Genomic DNA, 21,347 nt, shown 5'->3' on the forward strand with positions numbered 1-21,347 from the left:
TCAAACATGTTAAAAATCCCCCACAATCCACAGAACTCTAGCCACCAAGGAAACCTGGATTCTGTCTTCCTTGAAAGAGAATTTCACCATTGCTGAGCTTAGAAATTGCCGAGCTTAGAATATTAACACAAATCTCGTCTCTTTAACACGTGGGGTTGTATCTGTCTGTACTTTACAAGATTTAGTCGACGCAATTAGATTTGACAGCAAAAGACAGTCGAGAATTCCAGTCTAGCTAGGTTCTACCAAATACAAAATCATATCGAAACCAGTCATATAGTCCATTCAAATTATGCACTTTGGCTGAATAATAATTTATAAGAGGAAGCTAAATGGTGCTTCCCGTTTGACACAGATATTTGCAGTCTTCTTAAATAAGCTCCTACCACAGCAGGAGTGTCAAGGAGAAAGATAAATAGATATACACAAAGAGAGCGAAGGTAAAGAAGGCTCATGTAAATCTGTACATCGTGATGAGCATTATACATGGCGATGAATGGAGGGACGGTAGGGTCCAGGATGAATGAGGCCTTGCGGAAGGCTATGCTCTAGAGTTGGAACTGTGCACGCAGACCGGGCTGCTGTTAAAGGAGACTGAAGCTCCTGGTAAGGTGGGACCAAGTGAGCAGACATGGAGGGCCGAGGAGCTGCGGGCTGAGGCTCCCGGCGAGGAGTCGCTGGCCTCTGGAACACCGGTTCCTCCGTCTCAGCCACGCCTCCTTTGACGTTGCCTGCCCGCGGGTGTGCACGGGGCGCTGCGGTGGCGTCGTGCCTGGGCGAGAAGTGGTCCGAGATGGGGTCCCGGTCGTCAGGCCTCGGTTCTTCGTCCTCCTTCTCCTCTGGATGATACTGTTTGAGGCGGATATGCCAGGCCAGGCTACAGACGGCAGACACGGTCTTGAACTGGTGGATGACGTTCCTGGGGATGAAGTAGATGTCGTCATCGCAGAGCTGAACACGGACGTAGCGGATTCCCTCCCTCCTCAGCTGGTTTAGTTTGGCGTCGTCTACCCACTGAACACACTGTGAGGAGATTTGTTTTATTTGAAAAGGATCCCCATTAGCTGATGCCATGGCAATCAGCAAGCCTTACTGGGATCACCACAAAACACATTACACACACACACACACACACACGGTACATACATACATGAAACAAGATGCAGCAGACTGGCCTGCTATAGGCTAGAGGCTTCTGAGATGCAGCAGACTGGCCTGCTATAGGCTAGAGGCTTCTGAGATGCAGCAGACTGGCCTGCTATAGGCTAGAGGCTTCTGAGATGCAGCAGACTGGCCTGCTATAGGCTAGAGGCTTCTGAGATGCAGCAGACTGGCCTGCTATAGGCTAGAGGCTTCTGAGATGCAGCAGACTGGCCTGCTATAGGCTAGAGGCTTCTGAGATGCAGCAGACTGGCCTGCTATAGGCTAGAGGCTTCTGAGATGCAGCAGGCACGGTTGGAACTCCCTTCTACATTTGAAACAATATTGCATCTCTGTGCCTGCTTTTGATCCGTCGTTGGCTTACTGCCTACTTCCATAATTGTATCTTCCCATACTCTTTGCTCAGGCTGAACCGCCAAACGGAGATCTCTCTCCTCACCGACAAGGTCCGCCATCGATTCAGCACGATCAGTCAGGGGAACGCCACGCTAATGGACAACTAACTATCACTGGGCGGTTGTTGGTCACATGCTGACAGCTTTTCAGAAGATTTTGCCTTGGTGCGTCAGGGCCTTAACCCATTTTGACCTGGGTGCGCCACTCGGTGGCGCGCTATGAGCTTGTAGATCTGCTATTTTTCCAATAGCTAAAGCATAACATAATGCTAACACCAAAAGGGGTTCCCGCCCAAAATGGGTTTAAAGTACTCTAATTTCTGGCTGTTACCTGAGACACTGGGGGCTCATAGATATCCAGCTGCAACCTCTGTACTACATCATTGAAGTCTTCAGCATGGAAACACACTACGTCTTTGGTTATCCGTGGTCGCTCGCTCCTGTCGGAGGGAGGGAAAAAAAAGAAGTAGTCACGCACAGTAACTCGCACATCACTCCAGTCAATCCTCAGCACTTTTCACTGGGAATCTCCACAGTGACATTGTTTAATGCTTCAAGACACTCACAGGCGCTCTCCAAACTGCACCGCCTTCAGTACGCCTACAGCAGCGGTGCTCTGCCAGTCGAAGCTCTGACCTACGTGGTCGGCGTGGGCCTTGGTCCGGTCCTCAAAGAGAACCTCTCTGGGTTCACTGGCCCGCGGCAGGTAGTGGAGATTTTTTACCTTGTTCATGGACCTTAGTTGAAAAAAGAGAGGAGACAGAGGAAAAGGCCTTTAATTATGCTTCCATAACTGAAAGAGTAGTAACCTTGCCTATCGTATAGGCAAGGTTACTACTCTTTCAGTTATGGTAGAACTGACAGGTCAGCCTTGGGGCAAACTCTGCTGTTACTCAGCAGTCAGCACCATACTGTACGTCTCTGTTTTTTTACAATCCTTCACAGAAAGAAAAACATGCATATTCTTTGAAGGACTGTATACCTGCTTCGTTTGAAGGGAGACATGGGCATGTCTGCAGTGGGTATCATCTGCTCCCCTGGCCTGACCCACATGATGGGTCCATCGTCACTTTGAGAGCGACAGTCCAGCTTGAGGCTCGACATGCTTCCCCATGGGAGAGTATTCTGAGAACATGCACACACGCACGCACGCACGCGCACACGCACACGCACACGCACACACACACACACACACACACACACACACACACACACACACACACACACACACACACACACACACACACACACACACACACACACACACACACACACACACACATTATAATAATAATAATCTTATGATTTGAATTGTGTGTAGAGAGGGAGAGAGAGAGAGAGAGAGAGAGAGAGAGAGAGAGAATTTATATAACACATTTTTCCCATTCCTTTGCCCCCCAGCACCCCCTTGTGGCCAACACTTTGAAAACCTGTGGCCTGTCTGATATGTCCTCCCTGGTACTGCCCAGCTGCAGCCCGTCAGTAATAGTAATACACATGGTAAGAAGCCTGACCTTGAGAAAAGGTGACTCCTCCAGCATGTCCAGGAACTCTGGGAAAAAGTCGCCCACCTCCTCCGCCAGTGCACCGACCAGGCTGATCTGTCTCATGGGTCCAGCCCGGTATGTCCCTGAACAGTAGGTACGGCTCACCTGCCCACAGAGGAAAGAAGTCAGCTTTCAGAGAACTCTGTGTTTCATGGCTACTTATTTTTTTCCCGAATGAATGGCATTTCTTGGATATTTGGTAATTATTTTATGAAATTATCTGAATCTGAATTTGTTTTTTTCACAGTTTTGTCTATTCAAGATTTCAGGGTATACAGTAAATCAAATAATATGACAATATATGTGACACACCCATACGAACATACCAAAGAGATAAAAGATATGTAAATGTCGTGACCACCATATGCAAAATATAGTGGTAGCATAAAAGAAAAATAAATTGTAATTTGTTTTTATTTCTTGAAATTTATTTGGGGGGTTGGGATTGAAAGTGTGTTTCAAGTGTAAAATAAATAAATAAATAATCTGCCGGATAAATAACAACGGAATGACACTATATGAACCTGATCTTGGGGGATTGTGCAGTGCTCCAGTCCCACTACTATATCTGGTCCCTGACATTAAGCTGTGCTGTGGTTTATAGACAAATCCACACAGGCTGCCCTGGGTGCAATCATACAGTAGCTGTGGTCGTGAGGTGTCACATTTCTTTATAATTTTTATCCCACGATTGTGTAACCCATTTTCACCCCTGTGTTATTATCTAATGTGATCCTGGGCTCTACACACCCTCCACCAACCTAGTCCCCATATATGGGGGACATGGGGAGAGCAACGGACTTGAACTCATGCTTCCTTCATGCCTTAGTGTCCAAGTTGCTCCTTTACACCTGACAGGGGGGAGTTTCCCTGGTTGGACGTAGCGCGTGGAAGCGCCAGTTCCTTTCCCCTCCATCAGGCGCCCCGGCTGGCCAGGGGGAGGCAGTTTAGAGACCAGGATTACTGCATGTTTTTTGTGAGGGTACCTACCTAGGGGACACGGGGAGAACATGCAAATTCCACACAGAAAGGCCCTTTCGCCAACCCCGCCTCGGGTATGGGCACTGACGACGCGGAGGAGGAAACACGCCGCCAGCGCCCACAGTGTCCCGAGCGGGAATCGAACCCAGGACCTTCTAACTGTGAGACGACAGCACTACCAACTGTGCCCCCGTGCCCCCTGTGAGGTGTCACATTAAGATTGCATGGACACGGCTCTGCACATTCGTCTATAGGCATGCCATGCAACGATGACTTCCTTCACACATACCGTACCTGAGTGTGGAAGTTTGCAATAGTGGTGGTCTCAATGTCCTTCTTGCCCAGGATCTCCATCTTGACCGGCGTGTTGGGGAAGTTGAAAGCAAAGTAATCCAGGAAGTCCGGCAGGTAGGAGGCCGCTCCGTGCACCACCGCCAGGGCATAGCGGGCCGCGCCTCTGGGCTTCTCCGCGAAAGCCAGCTCCAGGAACTGGCGGGAGAAGCACTCCAGGTCCGCGGACCTCAGGCAGGCCAGCTTGTCGGAATAGGCGTGCAGAACCAGCGCCCCGCCGTTGGCCTGCCTCTCTTCGTGTATGAAGCGCCCGTGCCAGGTGCCCGTCTGGAGGCAGGAGCTGCGGATGTAGTGGTCCTGGTGGGAGAGGAAGGGGCCGTGTCCCACTTTAGGCGCATGGTGGTGGTGGAGGTAGGAGCGGCGGTCCACGGTGGTGCCCGGCTCCTGTTTCACCACACCGCCTGACCTGGTGGGGTCAGGGCGCATGGCGAGGGCCGCTCCCGGACACACAGCGCACACGGTTTGCACTTCCTTGTGATGCAGGCGCCGGACCTTCTTCTTGCCATCGTGTTCGTCCTCGCGATGCCTCTTCTTCTTCTTATTCTTCTTCTTCAGGAGGAGGTATTCCTCCAGAGTGAGGGACTTGACATTTTCGTCATGGGGCCTGGGCTCTGCGTATATAGGAACGGGTTAAGACAAGAGAGAAAAGGGGTTTTGAGTTGGAGAGGAAAGGAATAGGCACCCCAATTAAGGCACTGTCCCATGGTAATGTTTTATGCAAGAACAGGAAAAAACTAAAACAGTGTAAACAATATTGTACACAATATTGTCTATTGATAGTCTGACAACATAATATATTAATGAATTGAAGGACTTGATCTGCCAGTCTCCCATAATGTAAGCTGTAGGCCTACTATTAAAGACTTGTTTACATAAGGGTCTACATCGGGGTTTACATAAGGGCCCTCCATTTTCAATTCATCAGAAGATTTAAAAATCACACCCGTGTGAAGTGAGGGGCGCAGGGGCGCTAATATATTAAAGTCTAACTCATGTTGATTAGGTGATGTAATGGTGATATGAAACAAACGGTGCCAACACAAACAAACATTAAACGTCCTTATCAATAAAGAGACAATTTGACTAATGAGGCACATTATGACTACATTTTCCCTTCATTGTCAATGGCGTTTACAAAACAAACATTGAACTAAAGACAAACATTAAACCTGTGAGGAGGGGCCCCTCAAAAACATACAAATATACACTTCTATGCAAAAACAATAAGAAGAATATACGGTTATAAAAAAGGTAAAACGTGAATAAAGTATAGAAATATAGGGGGTGAATAGCTCACCCTTCCTTTTCTTCGGTTCCACACATTTCACATTTGCCTCTGTATTTTCCTTCTTTGGCTTGAGTTTGAGATCTGCATCTCTGTGCTTTTCTTTGTAATCCTGTGTCTTGGCCTTCACCACTTTGAGAGGCGTAAAGGTGAAGAGGGCAGGTGCCGCGGCGGGGGGCACCGCTCGCCTCTTCTGGTCCGGAGGTACCTTGATCCTCGGAGCGTGAGCCTGAGCCGAGGCCGGCTGCAGGTCCCTCCTTGGGCCGTTTGTGAGAGTGACTGTGTGACGGTGGTGCTGTTGGTTGTGGTGGTGCTTATTGTGGTGAGGCGGCATGTCAGCGGGTCTTTTATTGTGGTGAGGCGGCATCATGTCAGCGGGTCTTTCGGAGCTGCTGCGAGGCTGGGGTTTTTGCGGCTGTTGTTGATGCGGCTGGTGCGTCCGCTGCTGAGCGTGATGGTGATGATGGTGGTGGTGGGGGGGAAGAATCGGGAGATGTAGCTTCAGTTTCTTGGCGTCTTTAGCCGAACGCTCGCGCTTGTCCGCTTGCGGTGACAGGTCCCTTTTCCTCTTCTTTTTCTTCTCTTTGATTAATTTGTCTAGGCTGTCCCCTGTCTTCACTTGTACTTTCGCATGGACCAAGTCGACTTGAGCTGCCATCTTTGCACGTAGGCTACACAGTACAGTTATATTTAAAGGTCTAGCTCAAAAAACGCCGCTGAATTCCCACTGCGCAAGTCGGTGAGCAATTGTAGTCTGTATTGCCGTTGTTTGTAGTTTTTAGCACGTCGCTGTGTATGCGCATGCGCACAACAGCGGGATGTACCTGGGAGTTGTAGTTTATGTTAGTGAGCGCGTGCGGCCCTGCACGCATCCAGCTCTTACAGCTGACGACGTCATGTTTATAAAAATGAACGACGTTACACCCGTTATAGCTCCTTTATAGCACTTTATATGGTTAAAATATTAATTATTCATTAATAATAATACATCGTACTTTTGAAGAAAAAAAAATCTCCAAATAAAGATGCTTTTAGGACTATTTGGAACCAATTTCCATAAATTCACAAAAATGTTAAAAGAAATAAAGAAACACAAGGGCAGTTTATTCAGTAAACGTTTATTTATCAGTGCATGAACAGGATGCCATGACCAGATTATTTCCTTTCACCGCAGTTATATAATTTTCCTTGTATACTTAAAAAAATAATGAAACGATTTACAGAGGATTTATATATTTTCTTTTCTGAATGAAGGCAAATATTTATACATTTGCTGTACAATTTATAAACATTTACAAACTACAATAATGTGAATAGGCGTTTTATGTAGAAGCAATGCAAGGCCACAGTATCACAGAGACAATAATGATGGCAGGAACGGTAATAAAACGGTAGCCTATCACATAAACTTTAAGATAGACACTAGACAGTTATTAGTATGAGGTCTTTCAGACTGAGACAGGTATATGTGTCCGTCCGTCCGTCCGTCCGCCCATCCATCCTAACATATATTAGACATGGCTGTAACGGTTAACGCAATTTATACATTTATGTTTATATGGGTTGCCACTTGCCAGTATTGTTGTAACAACAGTGATTTCCACAAGTCAAGCTCCCAAATGAGCAGACATGCAGTACTGTATATAAACCACTAGGTGTCTCTGTACTCCACACTGTCCACAGTAGCAGAGAGACAACAGATGTGATGATGGGTGCTGCGGGACTGGTATAAACTGTAAAGTGTTCACTAGCGCCCCTGCCGGATGCATTCGCTCCTGAGAAAGTCTACACATTTTCAGAACTGCATGAACTTTGCCTGAACAGCAGTTTTTGATCTAACCTATTCATTTTGTTTTAATAAAATATTGCTAAAACCTAAATTTAGGACCACATATCCTACAGTATCTTGGTGACCATATTATTAATTTCCCCATTCATGTGAAAACCTAACCAGGACTCTTTGGAAAAGTGGATTTATTTACATTATTAAAAGTGTGACAGACATAAGTGAAGGTTAACAAAGGCAAACAACACAAATGTATTCATGGATAAATAGCAACTCTGATCAAAATAGATTTGGATATTAGTATGAGGGAAAGAAAATAGATTGTGCCAAAACTAACTTCATATAAAATGCAAATGTTTGTTTTTAATAAATTCAAGGCAAAGATCTAATTTAATACAGATCAGATTAGATAATCCAACTCAGCTAAATTAGACCTCTATGTATAGATCACTTTGTTAAATTATAATATACTGTACAAATCAGATTAAGTACAGTCAAAGCTACAGCGATGTCTAAAATACATAGGCCTACCATTGGGTTGGTATACATACACACACACAGCCAGCCAGAGGAGTGAGAGGACCTAAGATACAGTAGACAACATTACAGGATGGAATAGGCTTGTGGAACTGTGGACAGACCATGGATGAATAGAAATAGAATGTATGGTTTATCATTGCTGTCAGGAAGAAACCCTGTTATCTTCATATTTAATGTTTTTATGTTTATTCTTTTAGTAAATGAATGCCCTTCTGTGTCATGACAGCGTCACGCAAAAGCAGAAGGAATAGAAGATCTACAAGCTCACCATGTGTCGCATTGTGATGCGTTGTGAGCTTGTGGATATGCTTATCTTTTAAAAAAAATTGAAAGATTTGGCAAAGTTTCTAAATTATCTTTTTGCTTATGACATGCAGAGCTTGTAGGTCTGCTATTTTTGAAAAATCGTGAAAATGCGGCACAAATCTTTGATGTATATATTCTTTCAGAGCGAACGTTTTCTTTATTTTGACGTCAGGCCTGAATGGGTTAAGTCTGTCTGTGGGTTTGTATATAAATATTTAACCAATGAAAAGTATTAACAAGAGCTTGTGACAAAGTGGTAAATACATTGGATCCATTGAAACGCAGGCGAATATACAAGGTTTCTGCCTGACAGCAACGTTATGCATCAACAAAAGAACAGGCTCGTTCATTTGCTATAGACTTGCATAACACTGGTTAATAATGTATACTTGTTGAGTTGAGAAATAGCAGTGGACATTTGTTCTTGTTGAGAACATTACACACATTTGAATGATGATGCAATATACGGTATAATAGTAGACGAATGTCCACGATGAGGATGCAGATGTACACATTCTGTTTCTATTTATTCACCACATGGAGGCATAAATGAGTCCGTGTGGATAATGCATACTTTAAGTATTTCTTGGTCATATAATTTCAATAAATTACATTATACTTCATTATAAACACGCATAATAACAAACAATAGAAGTCTAACCACAAGTGTCTGGTCTTCTGATCTGATTGGTTCTTGTAAAGCTCCAAGGTAGTCCAACACCCACTGCAAAGCAAAACTGTAAAGATGAGAACAGCATGATTCTTTAAATGTGTGCAAACACACTCACACACTCACAGTTCACAGCTCAGGGATTCCCAAATGTATGTTTTTGGACCCTCATCTAAACGTATTCTCTGCCAGGGACCCCCAATGTAAGTAGTTAAAATGTTTCCAAAGTATCCCACATTTTTCAAACATTTTTAAATTAAAAAGGGCCTCTGTTTTAAGAACCACTGATTTAGGGGGGGTGGTCACCATAACCTCAGACATTCAGTGACAAAACAATGGAATATTCCCCAACAGGAGAAGCCGGGTGATTTCTGTGTGGATCTAGACGGCTTTTTAAACTTTCAGACTGACAAATAAAACACAGGATCCTTCATTGAAGCTAGCAGAGAGAGAGAGAGAGATGATTTTTTTTGTGTCATCGCCTACAAAGAGTCTCACAGTGAGAGTGATACAGTGCACCTTCATTTAAAGCCGGAGTCTCCGATTGGCACAATGAGGACAAGAGACTTCACTGCCATGTCCAAAATCAGACCCAAACCCACCCCTCTATGCAAACACAGACAGACAGACAGACAGACAGACAGACAGACAGACAGACAGACAGACAGACAGACAGACAGACAGACAGACAGACAGACAAACAGACACACGTACAAATAGCACGTACAAATATGCTCGTCGGATCCGACAAAGAGCCCGGTGCCAACCGACTTGATATGAGGCAGAGGGTGGAAAGAAAGTCACTGGTAAACGATGCGAAGCAAATGTAGCCGTGGGTTACACAGTGATGTTATTGTTATTCATCTTCCAAGTCTCAAAAAAGTATTCATTTGTTTCATTCCATGACACCACCATGCTTCGGAGGCTTCCGCTTCCGTTCCATAATGGATGAGTGGGTGCGTATTTAGTTCCTCTCAACCTGGGACTGGATCTTGGCTGAGCTGGGGACTTTCCATGGCCCGGGGGTGATGGAAGCCTTCTTAATGCCGTTGCAGCCCGGGTCGTGGATGCTACCACTGGATCCCCTGGGGTCCTTTTTGTCGACCTCTTCACTCGATCCGCCGTGGTTTCCCGTCTCTCTCGCGTCCTCTCCGTCCTTCTCTCTCCTGCCCCTCCGGCTCAGGGTGGCGTGATCCGCGTCGGACCCCGCCCTCGCCGGGTTAGTCTGGGATTGGGGGGCTCTACTCTGGGGCTCCGCCTCTCGCTCGGCCCCTTTGTCTCTCTTGCGCCGTTCGTTGGTTCCCCTGGTCGCGTCTCCTCTCTCTAAGGTCCCCCTTTCCTGCCGGTGGGGGGCCGCATCGTCGTCGTCTCTCCCTTCACCGGGGGGGGCGGAGCTGGGCTGCTGGCCCCCCGGGCGCCGGGGGCTCTGAGGCTCATCGAGGCTCTTAGCCGCAGTCGGGTCTTGTTGCCTCTTGGAGCTCTTCTTAGGGCTAGAGGAGTGGTCTCTTTGTCCGTGGGGCCTTCTCTCCTTGCTCATGTCCTCTTGGGACCCACCGTGGCCTCGGTCTGTCTTCCTGGGGCTCTGGGATCGCTCGGCCTGATCAGGCCGCCTCTCAGTCGCTCTCTTGGGACTGGCGGGCTTGTCTTTGTGCGACGGGCTGGAATCGCTCTTTTTGTGGAGGGCTTTTCTGTCCAGGGTGTCGGGGCTGGTGGGACGCTTATGGTGCTGATGAGAGTGCTGTCCTCTCGCCCGGGCGGCCTGGCCCGCGGCGGGGGACTCGTCGGGGGCAGTGGTGTTGTTGGGGGAGGACGGAGACCGCTCGGAGGCAGAGAGGGTGACGGAGCACGGCGAGGCCAGAGACGACTGCTCGTCGGATGCAGAGAGTCTGGGAAAGCTTGAGGTCGGGATGGTTACTTTGTCCTTTGAACCTGCAAAAACAGGTATCGGGAGAGTAATGAGGAGAATGAAAACCATTACACAGCTCTTATAACACGGATCGGTATTCAAATGTTGAACGTTTGTCAAATTAAACTGAACACATGGTTTTGGAAATTATCGGCAGCTCTAACATGATCCAAAATCAAACAAACATCACTTAAAACAAAATAATGTTTATTTTGGGCTGTAATGTGGTCTCACATCTTGTTTCACTAGGTTATACAAAACAATGTGATAAGCGTGCAAAACGCCTTGGTTCAGAATAAACATTTGTCAAACTACTCAAACACACAATCTCATACCAAAATATAAAATAATCTGCAAAATCTACCAACAAGCACACAGGAAAATGGAGTGGGCACTTCCTAAACTTTAATTAGGTATCATATGCATCACAGAATGGTCCAAGACGACACAAAAAACATGCTTGATCAAACATGACTAAGAAATGACCTATCGCTGCCTGCAAAAAGTAGGGGTGCCAATTCATGTGAAAATCAATTATTCTGAAACCATGTTGTGAGCTTGTAGATCAGCTATTTATCTGCAGATGGAAAAAAGTATTGACCCCTGGGGGTCTCCAGTCGAGTACAGGGTTTAACTGGTTAAATACTGTCAATGTTTAACCTGACAATGGTTAATTGTGTTGACTTATAAAGGTTGCTATTTTACATAAAAAAGTCTAATATATATATATATATATATATATATATATATATATATATATATATATATATCTATTATTATATAACATAAACAAAATCAATCTCAAATATCATACTATAACATTATGAAATTGGAAAGAAATATTGAAAATGCCATAATGTCATTCAGTCTCAATGGAAACTACACTTTCACCCAGCAGTGACATTTCAATGTCCTAATGTTGATAAGAATTGCACGGCCGTGATTAAGAGCAGAAGAATGATTAATTAACATAATTAATGATTAAGAGCAGAAGAATGCAGCAGAGAATCAGAGAAAGAGAGCGAAGGGTGAATGGACTTAGTGGGGTCTGGAATGAGCTTCTCTATTTCTATGAGTAACAACTCATAGAAAAAAATTATCTTCGGTTTGGGGCCAGTGAATGCACATGCGTATCCTTGTAACCATTTGTCACTCGCTGATCAATATCTAGTTACGGGGTTTTCGCCAATGTCTCAATCTTTATTGTTCTTTGCCTCGGGATGAGGCGTTTGTGTGCTCAGTGGCAGGGTGGGTTTACTAATAATAATTTAAAAATGAACCCCTGGGCCTCTAAAGGCTTCCAGCGCTCATGCAGGTCTGTTTATTGTCCTAGGAGTCACTGCTTTGTTCCACAGCCCTCTACAGTTCTGTGATGATATGCCAAGACCATGACACCATAGGACTTAATTAATAGGGACTTATTTGGGACATAGTCAGGAGGAGCTGAATCTTGGGAGGTGAATCGCTATAGTTTAAAACAGGAGAGGACAAAGGCAAAAAGTAGGACAAGGTTTACCGAGGTTATTAGGGACAGACCAAGAAAAGCAGTGAGGCCCTTTAGTGATGATCTGGTTTCATGTAGAAGCACAGGGTGGAGGAAGAGTTCAGACCTATAGGAGGAAGAAATAAAGAAACAGAAATAGAGAGCAGTGCTGGGAAGGCGAGACACTGAAAGCACGGTAGTGAGAGGGAGAGACAGAGAGAGAGAGAGAGAGAGAGAGAGAGAGAGAGAGAGTAGCAGAGGCTTTGCAACACATGCATGAGAAGAATAAAGAAAGTCAAGCATATTCATACCAAAGCTTCTACATCTGTATGATGTGTGTGCTACTGCTAAATAGTCTACTGTGTTAAACCTCTATACGGTGTGTCCAATTGCACTGCTGCCAGTACTGTGTGTGTGCGTGCGTGTGTGCATGCATGTCGCTCTCAAGTGTGCACGCACTGTGGTCGGGGACCAAGCCCAGGCCGGGTCGGAGCAGCAGATGAACTTTGGTGCCCCCTGCTTGGATCAGCTCGATGGCCCGTGTGTGCGTGATGCCCTGGGTGGCCTCGCCGTTGATCTCCACGATCTGATCTCCGACCTGTGACACGGAGGTAAAGTGTATTATAACTGCGGTAAATGCAAATTAACAATTCATATAAGAAAACACCCCTTTCGCACCAACCAGAACACAGAGCTACAGTATTGTGTTAAGTGTGTACAGATACTCAAAGAATCACACCCGTGTGAAGCGAGGGGCTCATATCATCATAACATCCGGCCGGATGTAATCACAATTTGCGTCCTCACTTTTCCGTCCTCACTTTTGTCTTCAATGTTTGTTTGTGTTTATACTGTACCTACGTACAGTATTGAAGTAAACTTCATTACTGTACCACCACTGGCACAGATGCCAGGCAGACGTTGAGGCAGTTGAATGACTTACATGTATCCTGCCATCTTTGAGAGCAGGTCCCTCCTCGGCTAGTCGTAGGATGAACAGGCCCATGTTGTACTCTTTCCCGCCCCTCAGGCTGAACCCAAAGCCACGCTGGCTGCGTTCCAGCTCCACCACAAAACAGCCCTGTCGACACGGAGACAACCATATGAAGTTATAATAGTTATAGTTATAAAACAGCCCTGTCGACACAGAGACAACCATATGAAGTTATAATAGTTATAAAACAGGCCTGTCGACACGGAGACAACCATATGAAGTTATAATAGTTATAGTTATAAAACAACCCTGTCGACACAGAGACAACCATATGAAGTTATAATAGTTATAAAACAGCCCTGTCGACACGGAGACAACCATAATGAAGTTATAATAGTTATAGTTATAAAACAGGCCTGTCGACACGGAGACAACCATATGAAGTTATAATAGTTATAGTTATAAAACAGGCCTGTCGACACGGAGACAACCATATGAAGTTACAATAGTTATAAAACAGCCCTGTCGACACGGAGACAACCATAATGAAGTTATAATAGTTATAGTTATAAAACAGCCCTGTCGACACAGAGACAACCATATGAAGTTATAATAGTTATAAAACAGCCCTGTCGACACGGAGACAACCATATGAAGTTATAATAGTTGTGGACACTATTAAGTTATAATAGTGGGGACTTTTTACACAAGTCGGGAGTTTGTTGAAAAGGAAGAGCAGAAAAAAATAACAATACAGGAGATGTAAGTGATATATTTGTGTAAAAAGTTTGATATTCAGAGTGTTTGTTCAGTTCAACAGCAGTCTTCCCCATCTCTCCAGCTCTTTGGTAAACAGAAAATACGTTTTCAAGTAAGGATACACGTTTTATCCAATCGAGAGAGAGAACTGTTCATTATCAGCTTCAACGTTACAGTGTTCCGTGGGCGTGTTTCAATTTGTTTTCTCGTTATTATTTTGTTTCATCACTTCCAATTTAATTTGATCAGCCTGTGTCCTCACTCTTCTGATTGGATGTTATCACCAGCCTGAAACTGTATTTTCTGTAAAAACATAATAGCTAGTAATGGAATACAGTGAGGACATGAATGACAAGAAATGTAAAACGACCTGGAGAGACAGACATGCATACAGTACCCGTACTACCCCTGTTATAATAAACAGTTGTTATAATAAACAGTTGTTATAACACTAACACAAATTCTAAGTGGAAAATATCAGTTGCACACCCTTTGAGCATTCATTGTAAGAAAAGCGTCTGCCACATACAGTGTGTACATGTAACTGTGAGAACAAGCCGAGTTTAACTTTCTCATCACCTGTTTTGGGCCCGAGCTGATAAGTTCTCCTCCCTCTCCAGCTGGGAGAGATTTCAGCTCTGGCCAGCCGACACCCTCCTTCTTATCATCCGACTCGCCATTCCTGCCCCAACACACATATACATACAGTAACAGTACAATCACATATCGCAGCAGAACCAAAAGTAGAAACCAGTAATTGGAGTAGTCAGCTGTGGAGTGGGGGTAGGGAACTGTGACGGACATTGTGCATTTCTTTGTTTGTTTGTTTGTGTAATAGGTTTTTTTTTTTTTTTTTTTTTTTCCTGTATTTGTTGTTGTCAAAACATTTCCTGATGTTTCTTGGAAGATTTTGTTTGTATTTGTGCTGCCATTGGGATGTGGGGGGAAAATATATGTGAATCATTGTTTTGAAATTACTTATTATGCTGTCAAGAAAATCAATAAACATAATTTATGTTTTAAAAAAATATAAAAACACAGTAGAAACCGTTATTTGACCCTACTAGAATATGACAATACTTCTTAGCAGACACCTTTACCTAATGCTGTGATTCTAAACCCTTTTAATTTTAAGGATGACCCCCCCCCCTCCCATCTACTGTACAGTGTAGATTGGACCCTCTCTAAATTCTACACCGTAAAGATCCTCAGTGTTCATTTAACCCCGAGTGTAAATGGAACCAAATGATCAATTTGGTTCAATTTGTACACTCTCAAGTTACCATTTAGGCAATTAGCAGATAAGTTACAATAATCACATAGCAATGTAGTGCATCAAGAAACTAGTATACCAGATAAGCAATTAACCTAGCATCTGTCTAAAAACAACATGCTATCAAAATAACATTCTGTACATTGAAACTATAAGATAGACAACTATAAGATAAACAACATCATATCTAAATAACATTATTGTACATTTAAACTACAAGATAGATACCAGGTAAACAATGACCCTAGCGTCTGTCTAAAAAATAACATGCTATCTAAATCCCTTTCTTAACAAGTGATCTAAATCCCATTCTTAACATTAATCTTTCGATTTATGCTAGCGACGGACATTATTGACCACAGATTTTGTGGTCAATTATGTCAGTCGCTAGCATCAATCAAAAGAAAATGTGGCTAAAACCGTACAGGTAGTGTACTATAGGTACTAGTGGAGTCTGAAGGTCAGTCTTCATTACGGCAGACAATTAGGAGACATAATGAGACAATGGGGAGTTTATTACACAGATTGGGAGCCAGGAGGGAGACGAGTTTAGAATGTGTGGAAGGTTGTCCATGGTGTTTTAGGGAGGGCTCGGTCATCATCACTGTGTTAGCTGATCTAAGTGAGCGTTATTATGCCATGCCTTTGGTCAGTGTTTTGTATTCAGTACAGGCAGCAACCGGGAGCAAAAGGGGGGGGGGGGGGAAGACATTTTATGTTTTGTGCTGTTGGATGACTATGCTGTACTACGGCAGCATTCTGTATCATTTGAAGAGACTGAAGTGAGAACGCCAGGAGGCCAGTAAAGAGGGAGTTACAGTAGTCGTAATAACTGAGGCCTGGATAAGGAGTTAGCCAGTCTCCTGGGTTGAGACTGTAATCGAATGTTGTAAAGTGCAAACCTACAGGAGCGAGGTATTGCCGCATGAGTCTTAAAGGACTTATCCAGGACAACACCCACAGCTGCAGCCCTGTAAGGGTTTGTACACCTGGTGGTCCCGGTGTTGAGAACCAGTGACCTAATCATTAGGTCCTAATGTACCTAATAGCCCTGTGTAGGTTGATGGGTCGAGCATGGCACTGATACTGTACTTCCCAGGTTAGGGCCAGGGTTCTGTTTATAGAAGGTACCAAAAAAAAGGTATAAAAAGGTACCGTAAAAGGGGTTTTAACAAAATCTTCTCCTGTGAAAAAAGGAGGGGTTGGTCTTTAAGATTATCTGTAAGAAGATTGGGTTGTTTCAGAGACTATTTCAGATATGACATTTTGAAAAAGTAATGTACTTTACACCAAATGCCACTGGCTATCCGTAATGACTGGCTAATGACTTCCTCCAGCTCTATGAATGGACTATTACATTTTGCCTCAGAAACTGGAAGCATGCATATTTTAGTCAAAAAGGGGCATTAATGTTCTTGCCATTAAACAGGGGTAATTGAACAATTTGGACATTAGAAAAAACTGGGGCCTTAAAGTTCTTTCAGCATGAAAAACATGGATTTCTGTGTCCCAGTAAGTAGGGCTGCAACGTTCAATTAGTTTAAAACAAATTACTTTTTTGGTTTATCAAATAATCTTGAAGCATGTTTTCTTTGGTATTTTGTCTTTTTTATGTCTCTCTTTTTTATTGGAATTGATTAACAAATATCGAAATGCCTCGTTTTCTCTGTCTCTTATAAACCATCCTGTGAATATACTGTGATTTAACATCCAAGGTGCATGTTTGTATTTTGTATATTTATTTAAGCCATTCTGGGCCCCTTTTGGTGTTTTAAGGATTATGTTATACTGTTAGCTATTGAAAAATAGCAGATCTACAAGCTCATATGAACTTGTAGGTCTGCTATTTTTGAAAAATTGTGAAGATGTGACGCAAATCTTTGAATATATTCTTTCAGAGCGAACATTAACTCAAATCTTTGCTTCTGGGGGGTCCCTGGAACAACATATTTTCAGATGGGGGTCGGCGGCCAAATACATATAATTCTGGGGGTCCTTGACATGAAATATTGAGAACCACTGACATAGAAACATAGGTTTTTCAGAAAACGGTCAGGATTCAGAAGACATTTTGTAGAATCAAACGTAGGTCTAAATGGGTTAAGTATGTTAGTGCAAGATATCGCATGTCCATGTATGTAATGGTCTGTAGTCTGTTCATTAGCTTTTAGAGTACAGTACATTGATGCATGAAGTCTGTTATTCTGTGGGTGATCAGGTGGGGTGGGAGTGGGCCAGTTTCAGGAGAGCGTTATGTGTTTTTTACTTGTTTATGTATATATGCATGTATGTATTTGTTGTATTGTTCTGTCTACTGTACTTTCTGTTGGACCCCCTCGAAAACGAGATGATACAACTCAACCCTCAAACGAGATGACACAACTCAAGGGGATATCCTTTTCAATAAAAAGGTTCATATACAGTACATTCTCATTTTTACAAATCGATTAAATTGATTACTTCGATTAACTGTTGCACCCTTAATAGTAGGTGACGCTTCACAGACGGCCTTTCGTGTCCCTTTCCATTAGGATGCCTCCAATTGAACTGGCTTCATTACAACATCAGGGCTCTGTCTCATAGCTCTCATTATACAGTGTGAGCAGTCGGCGTTAAATCCTTTCAAAGCACCGCGTTGCCTTTACGGTTCACTGGCAGACAGCTGGGGCATACTTTAATGCTTCACAGAGCTCATTACAAGGCCTTTGTGGGAACTTATCTGCATCGCCAGTGGCTCGCCACACTATCAAAAGAGGCCGCGCCTTCCTTAGCAGCCACTGGTGCAGAGACGAGTTCACATACTTCACCATGCAGGCGAGATGACAGAATTGACGTCACGCCACATGTTAAGGATTATATAACAACGACAATAAACGTAATAGCGAGAACATTAATTAACCCATTCTGACCCGAGATTTTTCAAAAATAGCAGACCTACAAACTCGTAGCGTGCCACTTGGTGGTGCGCTATGAGCTTGTAGATCTGCTATTTTTCAATAGCTAAAGCATAACATGATGCTAACACCAAAAGGGTTCCCGCCCAAAATGTGTTAAGTACAAAATACGAATCATAACAAACTATAATAAACATTATAGCACTCAAAAACAAAGTCACAACGTGCCTTAAATAAAGACGGACGAAATTATCGAATGAATTATGAAATCATAGAATAAAATATAATCAGAAAACAATAGAAAAAGGAGGTGCAGATGTTGTTGATTGAGAGCGACGAAACAGACAAGAAAGGAAGATTTGTATCCGCAGAAACACAGTACACAAGTCTGATTCTTACTCCGTTCGAGTGTCGGAAATAGCCAACCTACAAGTTTACAATGCGTCACGGATGCTAAGCTATGCGTCGTTGTGAGCTTATTGCTCTGTTATTTTCTGTTCGCAAAACACACCGTCGTGCGGCGGACGATAAATTAGGCTTAACAGTCCTGACACAGGTGATCTCGTTTGAAGAGGAAGATCAAAGCGTAAAGTGAGACTCCAATAATCCGTGGATCTCCACGGGGCTGCGGCTGCATGGGATATTTTATCCTATGCTTTCTGTATGTGAGGAGAGCAGTGTTCTAATGAGACATGAGACATTTTATCCTATGCTTTCTGTATGTGAGGAGAGCAGCGTTCTAATGAGACATGAGACATTTTATCCTATGCTTTCTGCATGTGAGGAGAGCAGCGTTCTAATGAGCAGGACATCTTATCCTATGCTTTCTGTATGTGAGGAGAGCAGTGTTCTAATGAGCAGGACATCTTATCCTATGCTTTCTGTATGTGAGGAGAGCAGCGTTCTAATGAGACATGAGACATTTTATCCTATGCTTTCTGCATGTGAGGAGAGCAGCGTTCTAATGAGACATGAGACATTTTATCCTATGCTTTCTGTATGTGAGGAGAGCAGCGTTCTAATGAGACATGAGACATCTTATCCTATGCTTTCTGTATGTGAGGAGAGCAGTGTTCTAATGAGACATGAGACATTTTATCCTATGCTTTCTGTATGTGAGGAGAGCAGTGTTCTAATGAGACATGAGACATTTTATCCTATGCTTTCTGTATGTGAGGAGAGCAGTGTTCTAATGAGACATGAGACATTTTATCCTATGCTTTCTGTATGTGAGGAGAGCAGCGTTCTAATGAGACATGAGACATTTTATCCTATGCTTTCTGTATGTGAGGAGAGCAGCGTTCTAATGAGACATGAGACATTTTATCCTATGCTTTCTGCATGTGAGGAGAGCAGCGTTCTAATGAGCAGGACATCTTATCCTATGCTTTCTGTATGTGAGGAGAGCAGCGTTCTAATGAGACATGAGACATTTTATCCTATGCTTTCTGCATGTGAGGAGAGCAGCGTTCTAATGAGCAGGACATCTTATCCTATGCTTTCTGTATGTGAGGAGAGCAGCGTTCTAATGAGACATGAGACATTTTATCCTATGCTTTCTGTATGTGAGGAGAGCAGCGTTCTAATGAGACATGAGACATTTTATCCTATGCTTTCTGTATGTGAGGAGAGCAGCGTTCTAATGAGACATGAGATATTTTATCCTATGCTTTCTGTATGTGAGGAGAGCAGTGTTCTAATGAGACATGAGACATTTTATCCTATGCTTTCTGTATGTGAGGAGAGCAGCGTTCTAATGAGACATGAGACATTTTATCCTATGCTTTCTGTATGTGAGGAGAGCAGCGTTCTAATGAGCCGGGTAGAAAGTCACTCAAGTACTGTACTTGAGTAAAACTTTGAGCCACTTTGACTTTACTTAATTCTATTTCACTACATCTCAGAGGAAAGTATTCGACTTTTCACTTCACTACAATTATCTGGACAGATTTATTTACTAGTTGCTTAATTTATAATAACCCATTTTGGGGCGGGAACCCCTTTTGGTGTTTCATTGTTGTTATACTTTAGCTGTTGAAAAATAGCAGATCTACAAGCTCATAGCGCGGCGAGTGCCGCACTACGAGCTATTTTTTTTAAAATCGTGAAAATGTTTGAATATATTCTTTCAGAGCAAACAGTTTTAACTCAAATCTTTGCTTCTGGGAGGGTTCCTGGAAAAACATATTTTTCAGATGGTGGTTGGTGGCCAATTACATATCATTTTTGGGGTCCTTGACATGAAATGCACCACTGACATAGAAACATAGGTATTTTAAAAAACGTTCAGGATTTAGAAGACATTTTTTAAATGTTCAACGTCAGGCCTAAACTTAAACCCTAGGATCTACAAGCTCACTTGTCTTTTCTTGTTCCTTTTGTGTGTGTGTGTGTGTGTGTGTGTGTGTGTGTGTGTGTGTGTGTGTGTGTGTGTGTGTGTGTGTGTGTGTGTGTGTGTGTGTGTGTTTGCGAGCGCGCGTGCGCGTGCGCGTGCGTGTGTGTGTGTGTGTGGGTGGGGTGGGGGGGGTCCCTTTCACTTAAGTTTTGATTCCAATACTTTTACTCAAATTAAATGTTTAATACAGTCAGGACTTTTAACAGTGTATTTTATTTCTACATTTTGGTATTGCTACTTTTACTTTAGCAAAAAAAAGAAATTGAGTACTTCTTCCACCACTCGTAACGAGGGAAAGCAGTGGTGGAAGAAGAAAACCAGACTCTGTTTCGACCGGTGGACTAATTTATGGCTCAACGACGGTCTCCAACTCAACTCACTTTCAGTCTGATAAACAGGAGGTGCTGGTATATACCAGTGAATTTACCTCTATTATGTGGCCTGCCTGCCTGCCTGCCTGCCTGCGTGCGTGCGTGCGTGTGTGTGTGTGCGTGCGTGCGTGCGTGCATAGCCCCTCTACCTGTCCGGATGGCTGGGGGGCTGCTGGCCAACAGCTCTGTGTTGTGACGACGGGCTCTGCTTGGCTGAACTGGTTCCGGATGGAGGACCGGTCTCTGTTCCAAACACAATATAAACACACCAAACATTCCAAGGATGTCCAAACATTTCAAGGATAGAAGA

The 21,347-nt window shown here is 43.7% G+C and overlaps 2 protein-coding genes across 2 annotated transcripts in view; both read right to left on the bottom strand.

The window, feature by feature from the left end:
• Positions 1 to 451: 451 nt before the first annotated feature.
• Positions 452 to 6,378, bottom strand: LOC308314998 (lysine-specific demethylase 9-like; the record flags this gene model as incomplete). Its single annotated transcript, XM_080762822.1, has 7 exons — positions 452 to 1,023; positions 1,888 to 1,996; positions 2,123 to 2,293; positions 2,539 to 2,681; positions 3,071 to 3,208; positions 4,379 to 5,046; positions 5,733 to 6,378. 7 exons carry the CDS (start codon positions 6,376 to 6,378, stop codon positions 481 to 483), a joined length of 2,418 nt encoding a protein of 805 aa, XP_080618948.1. The 3' UTR covers positions 452 to 480.
• Positions 6,379 to 6,856: 478 nt separating this feature from the next.
• Positions 6,857 to 21,347, bottom strand: part of LOC308315825 (membrane-associated guanylate kinase, WW and PDZ domain-containing protein 3-like) — a 163,222-nt gene continuing 148,731 nt past the window's right edge. The window contains exons 17-21 of the mRNA XM_080764007.1: positions 21,187 to 21,280; positions 14,684 to 14,786; positions 13,355 to 13,492; positions 12,871 to 13,009; positions 6,857 to 10,951 (exon numbers count right to left, since the gene is read on the bottom strand). Coding sequence (XP_080620133.1) covers positions 9,987 to 10,951; positions 12,871 to 13,009; positions 13,355 to 13,492; positions 14,684 to 14,786; positions 21,187 to 21,280 — 1,439 coding nt within the window. The 3' untranslated portion in view covers positions 6,857 to 9,986. The remainder of the gene's footprint in view (positions 10,952 to 12,870; positions 13,010 to 13,354; positions 13,493 to 14,683; positions 14,787 to 21,186; positions 21,281 to 21,347) is intronic.

This window comes from Protomyctophum bolini (genome assembly GCF_963924005.1).
Source record: "Protomyctophum bolini genome assembly, chromosome: 5".
Lineage (NCBI taxonomy): Eukaryota > Metazoa > Chordata > Actinopteri > Myctophiformes > Myctophidae > Protomyctophum > Protomyctophum bolini.